Source organism: Cydia splendana, chromosome Z (genome assembly GCF_910591565.1).
Source record: "Cydia splendana chromosome Z, ilCydSple1.2, whole genome shotgun sequence".
Taxonomy (NCBI): domain Eukaryota; kingdom Metazoa; phylum Arthropoda; class Insecta; order Lepidoptera; family Tortricidae; genus Cydia; species Cydia splendana.
In genome coordinates, this window is record NC_085987.1 from 36,802,298 (window position 1) to 36,817,961 (window position 15,664).

Here is a 15,664-nt window from a genome sequence, read left to right on the forward strand (position 1 = left end):
GAAATATCTACTTTTATCCCCCTTTTTTGTTCACAATTTTTTGTGTGCTAATACACGCTTTGAATACATTTTTCTAGGCATCATCACGAATCTAATGTGGTATCACACGTATTTTTAGGAGTAGTATCTCTATTTTTCACCGTTCAGTTTCTCGAGTACACCTTCTGAATAATTTAAGCGAAATTATTTCTTTACATTTCGACTAATTTCGAGGGTTTTGTGGGGAAGAGCTGGCAGCCCACATAAAACGTCAACTGTCATAAAAAAGCGGTTACCGGTATCGTGTTTTCATAATTTTCGTATCAATAGACATATAAACACTGAACTGAAGAAACGTCGCGCAGCAAGAAATATTCGTATTTTTTATTACTATCGCCATGCGTTTGATTTACTTTACAAGTATACTTATTATCCAATCGGCGTGTGCCCTGCGATTTCGCCTTGGACGTGACAAAGGTGGTAACTTGGGCGCACCCCATGTTGAAAATGTGGAATTACCCAAAGCGCAGTGGTTTAAGCAAAAACTTGACCATTTCAGTCCAGCCGATCAGAGGACTTGGAAGCAGGTAAATTTCATGTTTCATTATTTACTAAGAATTGTGGGTAATATTGTATTGAAAATGAAAATGAAAAAATGTTTATTTGTTAACACAGAGGGTACAGGTGTAAAGGTTGAAGTCTTCTAGTAAGTATAAAATACTTGTGACAGAAGACTCCGCTCTTCCATAATATCTATAGGGCTTAGAACTTAATTAACAAATATAGGTAATATACAATATTGTTATCTAGAAAAAATAATATAATTAACTTATTATTGGGAATATTAACTAGTTAGCTACTGCTATTTCTAATACAATTTAATTAGTTTTGTTTTGAATAAATTAGTATTAGTATTGTGTCTGTGACCTCGTCTGCGTACAATGACTATTTGGTTATTAAAAACTACAAGATGTAGTGCATAATTGTTTTCCTTCGTATTTTCACGGAAAAGTACGAAAGTGCTTCGCTATTTCCTTCGAGCAACACCGGCTTCCGACACATCGGAAGGGAGGGGCCCAAGCGGTATCTCACCGTACAAATCTTTCTGCCATTTTTCGTGGGGGGAAAGGTGCACACAGTCGCACTTCTCACACACTTACATACAAAATCCAATCTGTAATGACGACACAAATACATAGAAAATGACACACGTCAAAGACAAATCTTGCAAACCTCGATCTCTTTTTGTGTACGGACGAGTGACAAGTGTCACAACACGCACACTAACACATTTTCGTTGAAGTATGTTATTGTATTCTGAGAGATGAGAAGTCGGATTTGTCGCTCGACCGATCCTCAATTTGTACTGAGCGAGCAAAATCGATAAATCCAACAATTACATGAGACTAAAATATAATAATTGTGTTTGAATGTAATTAAACGTATGATATGTAAAAAAAATATTACATGTGAAATGTAACACTTTCTTTTTGTAAATTTGATGTCCCCGACCTCTTTTTATAACAAAAAACCGAGCAAACAGGCATTTTTGTGCAGCAGTGTTCACGCGCGCGTCTGGACTCGGTCTAGTGAAAAATCCAAGTGCAACTAGTTTTATTACCCGCGCTAGATTAGATTGACGCGCTAATCTTGTTCCTCGGCAGAGGGGAAATAGTGTGAATGCCGCCTCCCTTCCGTGTTGCTCGAAGGCTATTTCAGTCAGTCTAACACAGTAGTACAAAAAGTACTGAGGTTGACTGAAGTAGAATGACAAAATAAATACGAATGTTTCCAAGAAAATACGATGGAAAAATTATGCACTACATCTTGTATCTTTATACCAAATTTCTTCTAAATACCTACTCGTTTTAGCATGAAGAGGTAATTATAGAGGTTTGACAGGATTTTTGTTGTTAATTCAGGAGTTAATTAGGTTAATGTAATTTTTAAATGTTGTAAATTTTCAGCGCTACTTTGTAAATGATACCTTCTACAACTTCTCCAACCCTGGTCCTGTGTTCCTGATGATAGGGGGTGAGGGCCCCGCAGACCCCAAGTGGATGGTCCAAGGAGCTTGGATTGACTATGCAAAGAAATTTAATGCTCTGTGCATCAATTTGGAACATAGATATTATGGAGAAAGTCATCCTACAGAGTAAGAATATACATTTATTTTTTTAGTACATTAGATAAGACCTTCTAACCTCCTTCTAACAATAGAATCTTGCACAAATTAATAAAATATGTTCCAGTACTGTTATCTGGCTCAAAACATTAATATTATAATTCTTTTTACAGTACATATGATCTTTTCGTGTGATGTCAAAAGTTTAAAGGGCCACATGTACTGTAAAACGTTGTACGATACATGTGCGAATAGGTAATTCGCAACTCGTGTCGATTTAAAACACTCCCTTCGGTCGTGTTTTAATTTATCGCCACTCGTTTCGAATTTCCTCTTTTCCGCACTTGTATCGTAAATAACTATTTATGTACAGTGAAATCCGTTTATTATGACTCCGCATATACTGACCAACCGCTTACTATGACGTAATTACTGTGCGAAGTTTGGTTTTTATTATATAAAAATCTTTGTAACAAATTCGGATAAGATGACTTCGCGTATAGTGACAAACCACTTACATTTCTAAAAAATATAGTACTTTTAGATAAAATACTAAACATGAGTGTAATATACGTTTAATCGGAAATATAGTATTTTAGCGTACTATATATTTTTACAAAAGTATATAGTACAGAGAGCCAAAATATAGTACAATACTATATAATATAGTACGGTTGGCAACCCTATGCCTGAATGGCGTTTCAGTTATTTTGGTTTTGATTTTCGGTGACAAGTTAATAATTGGTACAAGGTTAATAAAACTCATCGCTCACCAAAGGAATGTGAGATTATTTAGAAAAAAATAACAAAAATAAGAAGTTAATCAACTATGCTTTATATGACATCCGCTTAGTATGACGTATTTTTCACTTCCCTTCTATGTCATTATAAGCGGATTCTACTGTAAATGAAATAATAAATATATTTCAGATTCAGAAAGTTGTGCCAAACTACACAAATCTCATTTTCATTTATAATTTAACTGTCAAATAATTCCATTGTTGTAAATGTTAAGCTTTTACCTTTTTAAACACAAGAGGAAATGTCTCAATTTGTGCATTAATTAACTTTTCACCAATTAATCTTCACATTTATCCAGTATTTATGTCCTTAGCTACTGGTTTTGAGTCACTCTCACCAACCGTTAGTTCGATTGTGATAGTCTTGAAGTCGACTTGCGAGTTCTATAAAATACAATTGATTGATTATGAACAGTGTAAGGTAGATAGTAAAAATCATTAGAAGGTATAAAGTACATATTGACGAATCTACTGTTGGATTTTATTAAATCTAATTGAAAAACCGGCCAAGTTCAAGTTGGACTCGCACACACACGAAGGGTTCCGTACCATCATCTATAAAAGCGGTCACCCATCCAAGTACTGACCCCACCCGACGTTGCTTCGGTCAAAAATCACGTTTGTTGTATGGGAGCCCCACTTAAATCGTTAATTTAGTCTGTTTTTAGTAACTGTTGTTATAGCGGCAACAGAAATACATCATTTGTGAAAATTTCAGCTGTCTAGCTATCACAGATCACGAGATACAGCCTAGGGACAGACGGACGGACGGATGGACGGAGGGACAGCGGAGCCTTAGTAATAGGGTCCCGTTTTACCCTTTGGGTATGGAACCCTAATAAAAAATAACTGTGTTCTTGGAGGATCATTAATTTATTTATTCATTGGTCTACAAATGGGCTTAAATTAGATCACCTCTTATGGGTCTACAAATAATATAATGCAAGATATTTTTGCTAATTACTGTACAGTTTTACACCAATCTTCTTATTCACTACATTTCTTAGAATCATATTACAATAAATACGCAAAATGTTTAAATATGCCTTTGGAATTCCTTATTGCTGAGGCATGTGGCATATCTGTGCCCTAGTTAATAATTTATAACAAAAGAAGAGTTAAATACTTTCTTATCATGTTTACGTACATATGTGCCATGTGTTGCAGATAATACCGTATGTATGACGTAATGGTATAAAAGCGTATTGTAAATTGGTGATCAAATTACGAGTATAGTCTTTCAGTTTGTAGCTGGTCCCGAACGGCTAATCCTTTGTCTATTGTTAAGTAAAACCGCACATGCCTCTACCTGTAAAAAAAAGGGTCGTGTAATTCTAATTGGCACCTGAGCCCAGGCTAGTACAACGCTCAAAAACCAAGTGTAGGTGCGCTCTCCGAAAGTGCGCCTTTGTTACGCACCTCGATGACACATTTTAGACTGGTTATATATCAATTTACCAGTCACATAAATAATTAATTGCTAAATTGAATAAAAACAAAGATTCTGATAAAAGCAACACTTTTACCCGATCATTGGTGGACCTTTAATATGTATTTGCAATAAGGTTCCCAGATTGTCAGATAACAATTTGGCTAATGGTTGGCGACCTACTTGGTACGATCGAGTTCATAAACATCTCTACAGGCCAACATTCTAAAAATATACTTACACATTTTTATAGAACTGTTCCATGTTATAGCACTCAACAATTTCGACATGTTGCATTCATCTTTTCAGAGACATGTCAGTAAAGAACCTGCAATACTTATCATCGTCGCAGGCACTGGCCGACTTGGCTTACTTCATACCCGCGATGAATAACAAGTACAAGTTGGCCAAAGGAGTGAAATGGATAGCGTTCGGCGGCTCGTACCCCGGCTCGCTAGCCGCCTGGCTGCGGCTCAAGTACCCGCACCTGGTGCATGCTGCCATCTCCTCCAGCGGCCCGCTGCTGGCTAAAGTTGACTTTGTGGGTATGTCACATACTACAACTGCTACAAGCGTACCCGCCGTAAAGTCTACTTTATAGCTACGTCATACTACCATAACTAGACCCAAACGAGTAGAGTAAGAAATAAGTTAAATCATGCGGTCTAGCGAAAGTTGTGTTCTCGCGCGCGAGTCCATACTTGAAGTCGCGCTAGATGTATGGAGTCGCGCACGAGAACGCAACTCATGCTAGCAGATCTGATAGGAATGAGCAGCAATAGGAATGAGATAGAACGATAAAGTTATGTTAATAATTCTGCGCCTAAAGTTAGGAACACGAAAGGCACTCTCAATACCTACTCGGACACTGTTTTAGCGCTGATAACACCAATATCTATGTATAACACTGCTATGTTCGTTTAGTTATTTAATAATTGCTTGTTCCAGAATACTTTGAAGTCGTGATCGATGCGTTACGAGAGAAAACTGGGAAGGACGACTGCGCTTACGAAGTTAAACAGGGCCACGCGGAAATCGTTAAACTGATGGAAACCAACCCTACTCTTATTCAACACGAATTTAAGTAAATTAACTGTCCACTTCTTACTATCAAGTATAACTTAGCAACTGTGTGAAGTGCGAAGGTTGTGATGTGAAACTTATGCTCGTGAGACCCCGCGTACAACATTTTGTCATAGAGAAAAAAAAATACATAGAGTGGTCACTCCATACATCAGTTTTAGTACCAAAACGACAATTATTTTCGTAGTCAACATCTAGCATCGAGTAACGGAATTATCAGTACTGCTACAACCGAAAAGTATAATGCTCAACAATTTTCAGCTAATATTATAATCGGATTAACCGGAACTCCATTTTCAACTTCTTCTACTTTTAATATTAGTTGTATATTGTTGTTCAATACAATTTTCGTGAGTCAGGACACTAGAGAATTCTAGTATTAAGTAGCGGTACTGATAATTCTGCTGCTCGATGCTAAATGTCGACTGCGAATATAATAGTTGTTTTGGTACCAAAACTGATGTATGGAGTGAGCACTCTATTCTTACTATTTTTCTCTATGCTTTTGTACATACTCGAAAATATATTGTAACGTATCTTATTATTGTATTTGCAGAGTCTGCCAGCCCTTCGACAGAGCAACAGCGAACGACCTGAACAATTTCTACGACACGCTGGCGAACAACTTTGCGGGCGTCGTGCAGTACAACGAAGACAACCGCATCGGCAGCAACCCCAAGTCCAGGAACGTCACTATTAACACTGTAAGAAACGCCTGTTTATTCAATAAGTAGAATGCTCTTAAGCAAAAGTGTGTCAACCCACATTGATTTTGCAATAATCTTTTTGAGTTGACATAAATAAATAAATATTACACGACAATTTTACACAGATCGACCTAGTCCCACAGTAAGCTCAATAAGGCTTGTGTTGTGGGCACTAGACGACGATATATACAGTGTGTAAGTCTAATACGGGCGAATCTCTTAACGGTGGTTAGTATAGGACAAAGTAAAGGTAATTAGATAACATTTACTTAAAGTTGCAACAATAATTTTGTCCATACAAAATAATTCAGCCCGCAATGTAATGCAAACACGCTCACGTTAAACGCTCGTTGACAGTTACTTTCAAAAACTCCTATTGCGTATGTAATGTCATTAACTGTCATGAGTGGGTAAATAATAAATAAGTATGATGTTTTTTATCTGACGAAATGACTACCTAGTTTAAAATCAAATTACATCAAAAAATCTTATTAAAGCAATCATTTATTTTAATAACGACCCATTGAAATTACAACTGAAATGTACTGAAGTTGCTGAAATACTTCTAAAGAAAACCAACTAAAAAGAAAACTAAAAAACACAATTTACAACAATACAAATTCTGAGAAACCTGAGTTTAGTTTTGCCGGTTTCGCCGCAAATACCTATTCTCGATGTGCCTTCCTTGTATTTCAGAACAGGTTTCGCAACGACGTTTGATTGACTCCATAAAATAACAACTCGTATTAAATCGTCTTCCTGCATCCCTTGTACTACTTTCAGGATTAAGTGCAAAATGGCGAAGGATTCGGTCTTGCAATGGAACTGGAAGCTCATCGTGAATAGCTGCTCCCTCCACCCTTCCAGTTACGGGCAATCCTTCGCGAGCTCGCTGTATCGCGTTTACAATTACTCGAGCGTTTCTTGGTACAACCCGACGAGGGAATCGCTCTCTGTACACAGCTAGCGCTCGATGACCATTTTGTAGTGTTTCACCGTAAATTAAAATCATGTCCATTAATTCAGGAGCAGTAAAAGTTGTTAAACGAGGCATTTTTATAACATACGATTACTTTTGAATCGAAAGACTGACATTGTCAAATCAGAGTTGAAATAAAATAAGAAACTTGCAATTCCACCAAAGAGTTTGCCACGTTTTCACACAATGTACCAAGTTTTGTGGTGTTTAGACGGTTTAGTTAATTCTCGAAATAATTTTGGTAATAACTGTACAATTATTAGGCGGGCCGTATGCTTATTTTCCGCCATCCTGGTATAAAAAAATCAGGCAAATTAAATACGAAATGAATACACAATAATCACTTATGAGATACTGATATTAAATTAATTTTCAAAAAAGGTGTGCTATCAAAGGTGCTTGTCTATTGCTCAGATTAGAAATAATCACGTCAAGTGCTGTTATCGTGACTGATTAAAATGAAGTCAGTTTCTTGTTGATAAACATGAGAAATAAATAAGATTTTATATCTTTTAACACGCCTAGTAGTACTTTAATCTACCAAAATAACTACAAAACATTAAACGCAGTGTAATGCTAACATGTATTGTGAATGTTCCTCCAGATAGGTAAGTTTGTAAATGCTATTGTTGTATTGCTAATGAACATTTGACATTTCGGTACCGCAACCATGTTTACAGTACATTGCTGCTGAGAAATTAAAAAAAAATTAATTATGGGCTCGTAATGAACTGCAACTTAAAAAAACCTTTTACTTCATGATTACACTAATGAATACTATGTCCGATTTAATTTATCGCCCGTATTAGACTTACACACTGTATAATACATAGGTATATATAAATACATATATACATATAAAACATCCATAACTCAGGAACAAATATTTGTGATAAACACACCAATAAATGCCCTTACCAGGATTCGAACCCGGGACCTCCTGCTTCGTAGGCAGGGTCACTACCGACTAGGCTAGGAGGCCGTTAATCTTATTGCAGAATGAATGTGGATTGATACATGATTGCTTTTATCACCGTCGAGTTTTGGGTTTTTTTTACACTTTCAGGGCTAAGCTCTCCATTGCAAATACAAAATGAACACACCTATAGGTTCTTGGCACTGAATGTACTAAACGTTCTGATTTGTTGTTGCCCCACATTTTGATTTCTATTTATTTTGCTTTTATCGAGGTCCGTAAAATGCCTGGAGTAGGTATACACTTTTCTTCATTTGGTCTTCAACACTTTAAGGATAGTATCAGCGGTTCAATTCAAATGCGATCTATTCAACATTAATTCTACTGGTAGGCGTTTTTAGGGTTCCATACCCAAAGGATAAAAACGGGACCCTATAACTAAGGCTACTGTCCATCTGTCTGTCTGTCTGCCACCAGGCTGTATCTCATGAACCGTGAGAGTTAGACAGTTGTAATTTTCACAGATGATGTATTTCTGTTGCCGCTATAACAACAAATACTAAAAAGTACGGAACCCTCGGTGGGCAAGTCCGACTCGCACTTGTCCGGTTTTATAAACAATATATTTTTTTAGCACAAAAACGAGGGATTCCTTAATCGATCTAGTGACAAATTTCAAACGGTCATCAACTACCGTCTTCGACATATGGTTCTAATTATTTATCATTTGTTCTAAGACCCCCAAATGGTCCCATTCGGTTGCCAAAGATTATAATATATGTTATCTGCTATTTGCTTGTTTCAGATATGTAACCTGCTTACGGAGGAAACGGCCCGGCCATCGCACATGAAGCTGGCCGACTTCAACTCCGTGATACTGGAGGTGGAGAACCAAACCTGCCTGGACTACAGTTACGACAACATGATACAGGAGCTTAGGAACATTACGTGGAGTAACGAAGGAGGTATGAGTAGTTAACTCATAATAAATATCACATTTTAGTGTTAGATAGAGACAAGCGCTGGTGGCCTAGCGGTAAGAGCATGCGACTTTCAATCCGGAGGTCGCGGGTTCAAACCCCAGCTCGTACCAATGAGATTTTCGGAACTTATGTCCGAAATATCATTTGATATTTACCAGTTGCTTTTCGGTGAAGGAAAATATTGTGAGGAAACCGGACTAATCCCAATAAAGCCTAGTTTCCCCTCTGGGTTGGAAGGCCAGATGGCAGTCGCTTTCGTAAAAACTGGTCCCTACGTCAATTCTTGGGATTAGTTGTCAAGTGGACCCCAGGCTCCCATGAGCCGTGGCAAAAATGCCGGGATAACGTGAGGCAGAGACAACGTTAACCCTTTTCCAGGCATAGTACAATTTATCGACCACATACGCGCCAATAAACTTTAGCATTCCGGTTAAAGGATCAAATTAGACGGGAAATATGACTTGTCATCAAATGAATCATCAAAGCTGGATTAATGGGAATATAAATATTTGTATTTTTTCGAAAAACCTTTAGATTGGTGCGGCCTGGAACAGGGTTAAACAGAATTTCTCAAATGTTCCGTGCATAACCGTGGGGGTATAGGTGACATCAGAATTGAGTTGCTGTGTATGTTCCAGCTCGCCAGTGGATGTATCAAACTTGCACCGAGTTTGGTTTCTACCAAACCTCTACAGGCACCGCGCCGTTTTTCGGTGACAAGTTTCCTGTGGACTTCTATATTCAACAGTGCCAGGATATATTCGGGAAGAAGTTAGTACTGTTCAATAGTTTATATATCTTAGGATTCAGCAGAAGTTGTTGGAGGATTCTTAGACGGTTTGAATTTAGAAACGAAATCTGAAATTCGAGAAAATCTGAAAGTGGGGTATGTGCGACGTGTGTGATGGGATAAAATACAAGCGACGACAACACACGGCTTGTGAAAAATATGAACTGGGAAGATGTCGATCTTCACTATTTGACCTATCATCTATCAGATAACTGACGCGTCAAAACCTTTAATCTGCGTTTTAACCAGAGCTGTGCGAGGATGCGTTGCGAGGGATGTGTTTGTTAACCCTTTGAACGCTTTATGTCATAAACACAAACATCACTCTAAACGCCAAGATCCCGGGCACAAGCGAGCTAATGTAAACCCTACTCGTAAGCGTGAAGGTTACTTGGACAGCGTCCGCATAACACCTATAGTGGTCCTTGGCGCGGTGGGCACGACTAGTAACGACACCTTTTGTGTTCTTGGCGTTCAAAAGGTTAATAACCAATAGAATCACTTCATTTGTTTTCCTCGCTCAGTGTGCAGTGATTATATTGGTTTTTAAAAACACATTCCTCGTAAGTCTCTGGCCGAAACGCAGCCCTAGGGTCAGCCATATATAAAAAGGAAAATATTATAACGGTTATTTAATTCTCAGGTTCAACAAAAAATTTGTAAATGCCGCGGCCGCCTGGACGAACAACTACTATGGCTCGCTAGACATTAGTGTAAGCCGCGTGGTGTTCGTGCACGGCTCCGTGGACCCGTGGCACGCGCTCGGCGTCACCACGCCGCGGGATAACGCCCCGGCTATCTATATACACGGTCAGTATATTATTGTGAGTGACATATATCAAAGTGTAATGTGCCATGCAAGCGCTGGTGACCTAGCGGTAAGAGCGTGCGACTTTCAATTCGGAGGTCGCGGGGAACCCCGGCTTGTACTAATGAGTTTTTCGGATCTTATGTACGAAATATCATTTGATACTTACCAGTCGCTTTTCGGTGAAGGAAAACATCGCGAGGAAATCGGACTAATCCCAATAAGGTCTAGTTTACCCTCTGGGCTGGATGGTCAAATGGCTGTCGCTTTTGTAAAAACTAGTGGCTACGCTAATTCTCGGGATTAGTTGCCAAGCGGACCCTAGGCTCCCATAAGCCGAGCAGAATGCCGGGAAAACGCGAGGAAGATGGATTGTAATGTTTTGTTGAGAGTGGTGTGAGCCACTTTTCGGTCAGGGTACGCTGCCGCAAGAAAGCGTCCCGTTGCAATCAAGGACGTTTTGATCGTCTAGCTAGATCTTCCTCCCAACCTTTTTGGCATTTGACACCAATTGATGTTGTGTATGTACATTCAGGCCTCTTTCTCTTTAAGCATCCCATAGACGACTTTCTGGGAGCGAGCTAGGGGGCTATTCATAAATTACGTCATTTCAAATTGGGGGGGGGGTCTGGACATCTGATGGTAGCATGACGTAGGAGGAAACGGGGTCATTCGAAGCATGATTTTTGGATGATTTTAGGGGGGAGGGGGGGTCAAAAATCATCACAAATCGATGACGTAATTTATGGATAGCCCCTAGCGGGAGAATATACGAAATTTATTCCAGTTCTGTTTAGTGTGAAATTATTTAATGTTGACACCACCTACCGTGAAAACCAAAGTTCGCAAATTGCGGGCACCTTTATCTTTTACTCCCATTAAGGCGTAATTAGAGTGACAGAGAAAGATGCCCGCAATTTACGAACTTCGGTTTTCGCGGTTATAGCCCAGAATGATGCAAAGCATTAAAGGACAAGTGTCCGTAGGCTTCACTAACCGATTATTATCAGGGTATCCTTACCCATGTCAACCACCGTCGTGGTACTAAAACCTTAGTACAAAAATAATCCATTTAATTACAGGCACAGCACACTGCGCAAACATGTACCCGCCCAGCGAAAAAGACCTGCCGGAGCTAAAGGCCGCAAGGGTCAAAATCGAACAACTGCTCTCCGAATGGTTAGCTTCGTGATTACGATATGGCAACCAACCAATCCGCTCTCTATTTACTGAATGCTCATATTTGGTTTCCTTGTTATCGATAGTCTTGCTTTTGTCGTGTATGTGAGACCTGGGCTATAACCGCGAAAATCGAAGTTCGCAAATTGCGGGCATTTTTCTCTGTCAGTCTTATTACGCCTTCATTAGAGTAAAAGACAAAGATCCCCGCAATTTGCGAATTTCGGTTTTCGCGGTAGCCCCCTCTGATGTTTGTCAATTACGTAGTGACTAATGGCCATAATGTTAGGTCTAGATATTGCAAATTTCGTGTGCTGAGGCATAGTGCCGCCGGAAAGAAAATTTTCGAAATTTTCACTTGGAGAATTTTCAGAATTTTATATGTATTTATGTATGTTACCTTTCATGATACATTGCAGCAATTTGTACGGCGAATTCTTTCGTTGCATGATACATTTCACCAGTCTGGTTCCTTAAGAATGGTAGCTTAAATGGTTTTGTTGTTCAGATTCCTATTAAGAGTTTGTTAAATAGATAATAAGTAAAGGCTATATCCAAATAAATCTTATACTTATCTGGCACAAAATGACTTTTCTTTCTTGTCTTCACGTCATAAAATGTTTTTTCGCTGTGAGCGTAATGTATGGAACGAGTATACATTTTACTAGAAAGCGAATTTAATACGTCTATGCGCGCAGAGTGGCAGTGATAGTGGTTTTTAGTGGGTTTATCATATCCCTTATATATAATACTTGGTCAAGCAAAACTTGTCAGTAGTAAAAGGCGGCAAAAATTTGAAAATTTGCGGGTTAGTAACACTGTTTTCGAATAATTCCAAAATCGCGTGTCATCTGTTATCTGTGGAATATGGATCGTGAATGACAGCCATCATCTTGTTTGTTTACATTCTGTTTAATGATTGTTATTTGTAAAATTTGAGGTTATGATAATTACATGTTTTGGTTCGATGTACATTGCTGCTTTTCTTAGCGCAATATTGCTCTTTGAGTGTTGCCCTACTTCACTTTGCTGTACATTGCTACTGACATACTTTGCTTGACAGACTATAGTAATTTGCATAGGTATATATTTAAACGAAATATACTACCTATTTTTAATTCTCTGCTTTTAAGGGGCCGGTATATGACGTTTTCGATTTAGACCTCACTTTGTAACCATAATTTGTTCAATAAATGTTTGATAATTGCATTAAATTACACGTAAATTTATTCACGAAGAAACCGTGTACCGACTCTTTATGCCATTATATTTTTAATTTGCTGTTATTCTCTACAAATCGACACTAAAAGTATCAAAAAATCAAAATATGGAGTTCCGTTTGAGACAGAAGCAAAACAATTTTGTCTTTGACAGTAATTGAATTATTGTATGATTTTGGAAGCTAGATAATTCAGCTACCAATTTATTATCGATTTATATTTTTACTCACAAAGACAACACAGAAATTCAATCTCAAATGTAAACTTTCGAACAATTTCCATACATTGACGACATCACTCAAAATTCTTCTTCAAGTCAGATGCCCGTTGGGGCTACACCGGAGCACACGTGTACTTCTTCAAATGAAAATGACAGCTTGATTTTCTTGCTTTTGTCAATTATATTGACATTAAATCATATACGCACACGAGAAAGCATACCAGTAGATAAAATGTATTTCAAAAAATAGGGTACATAAATAACAGCTCGCGTCTCATTTAAATTTCATTTGCTGTTATTTACGGGTCATTATTGTTGAAAACCGCAGTAAACTATCTTAAAATAATACGATTACAGTCGAATTTAAGTATTATCTTCCTTCAAAACTCGCTTAAAATGAAAAAAGTTTAAAGACTCATCTTTACTGATTGGGATCAATTTTTATTATGCTGGTATCATTTTGCGTCATTTTAAAAACGTATTTGACTTCTGTATGTCAATGAATTTTGATGACAACTGTAATCTTGTATTATATTATAGAACTTTTATATTAAAATATTGCCTATTAACAGGAAGAGTTATGTAATTCGTATAAGTAATACCTGAAAGTCTTGTAACTAGATCTGTAATACCATGGATTGCGACGAATAAATTATTATGATTATGCCGTTCGTTCCGTCTATATGTATAATGCGTGTACGTGCTGTTCTCTGAAAATCTTCAAGAAAAAATAAAGGCTAGACCAGCACTAAGTACTAGCAAGTTTTTGCGGCTTTGGAGACCGAGATGAAGCTCACAGGCCAATAGCGTTGTGGCCTGGTTATTGTTATGTATACCTATGTATCGAATGTTTTATAAATTTACTATAAAAAGCAATGTTTTATTTCGATTAGGTCTACATTTTGTGCATATTGCATATCTGAAGTATTTTCGTACAAAAAAGGCCAAAGATGTATACAATAGAAACACGAGATATCCCAATAAACTTGTATTAGATTTTATTCCTAATAGTTCCCTTTTTATGAAAAATAGTTATTATTTATGTATGAAAATATTTAATGCCCTTCCGGAAAACATCAAACCCCTGCCTCTAAACCCATTTAAAGCACAACTATATCGTTGGCTCAAAAAACAGGTGTTTTACTCTGTAAGTGAGTTGTTCGATATGTAATAGGTACCTAGTATTAAGTAGAAATATTAGTTTTAAGTTAACAATGTACCTACCAAATAGATGAAGACTAATAGCTTTAAGATAATATTTGCATGCTTAACCAGCAAAATATGTTTCTGTACGGGAATATTTTTCCAATAACACCTTGTTATACCATATTTTATGCAAATAAAGAATTTTCATTTTTCATTTTCATTTTCATTTTCTAAACTTGAAACTTTCGTTGAAACTAAATAAAATAATTATTCCAAATGTACAGTCACCTGCAATTTATGTTACACAACGAAGGCCGCAAAAATATCTGACATGATCTTATTTGTAGAACCATAAGAGCATGTCACATATTTTTGCGACCTTCGAAGAGTAGGTACCGTCATTACTCATTATCATCAACTTTGCCCGCTTTTTTTTATAAACACGAATTTCTCAAAAAAAATCACATCATATGACTTTTTTTTGCTCAGCACGTCCATTGTGATCAAACGCATCAGTTTATGTGAAGAAAACATTTTTTTATCGTGTTTTTACCCATTTTTTTGCGTTTTAGAGGGCGGGCAAATAAAAAAATATCCGGGGTTTTCGCCAACATTGCCCACGTCAATTTGGTATTCAAATACAGCTCGTATATATGATGATGATGTCTAAGGATCACTTAAAGGTTTTGGGCAATCCTACCATTCCCTGTTAATAACTTAGCGATAAGTGTAAAAACTTTTAAATAAATTTGCTGGGCAATGTTGCCTACCCGTTTTTGCCCATTTCCAAATAAGGCTCGCCTAAGCATTTTACAAAGGCTAGGGTTGTCACTTTTGAGAAAATCTGTTACAATAGTTTAATGACCAAAAATATGATTTTTGTTGTGTTTTCATTCGTTAACGGGATAAAACATCTAAATAAAGGATAATAAGACAAATTAAATACAGTATATATTTATAAACTTATTTTAGTGTACAAACATAACCTTCTTTTACTTGCGAAGTTGGGTAAATTAGATGAAAGTGACAACCCTAATCCGTTTTTGGTGGTGGGCAATGTTGGTATGGATGCCAAATTACCGGATTACTTTGCCCACCGCTAAAACTTTTGTGTATTTAGGCCTTATTAGTTTAAATCTCAATAGACATAATCTATGCTTCATGTGTTATAACTGAAACCCGGAAATATTTGTCAAAGGGTTCTCAATTTTTTCTACTTGCATTCATTATTTATCAATTTTTTGCCCGCCGAAATATACCCTATATTAGACAACTCGCTCAAACTCAAAATTCCCAAGTC

The 15,664-nt window shown here is 37.4% G+C and overlaps 1 protein-coding gene across 1 annotated transcript; it reads left to right on the top strand.

The window, feature by feature from the left end:
• The first annotated feature begins 312 nt into the window (after positions 1–312).
• On the top strand, positions 313–11,889 carry LOC134803958 (putative serine protease K12H4.7). Its single transcript, XM_063776797.1, has 9 exons — positions 313–566; positions 1,947–2,134; positions 4,643–4,878; positions 5,282–5,417; positions 5,973–6,120; positions 8,824–8,983; positions 9,640–9,772; positions 10,435–10,601; positions 11,682–11,889. Exons 1-9 carry the CDS (start codon positions 378–380, stop codon positions 11,789–11,791), a joined length of 1,467 nt encoding a protein of 488 aa, XP_063632867.1. The 5' UTR covers positions 313–377; the 3' UTR covers positions 11,792–11,889.
• The last annotated feature ends 3,775 nt before the right edge of the window (positions 11,890–15,664 follow it).

Bases quoted from the DNA above. Each gene is read 5' to 3' on its own strand.
- LOC134803958 (XM_063776797.1), top strand. From the start codon at position 378: ATGCGTTTGATTTACTTTACAAGTATACTTATTATCCAATCGGCGTGT. The intron at 2,135-4,642 runs GTAAGAATATAC...TCATCTTTTCAG, and splicing joins GGAGAAAGTCATCCTACAGA to AGACATGTCAGTAAAGAACC. The intron at 5,418-5,972 runs GTAAATTAACTG...TTGTATTTGCAG, and splicing joins CTTATTCAACACGAATTTAA to AGTCTGCCAGCCCTTCGACA.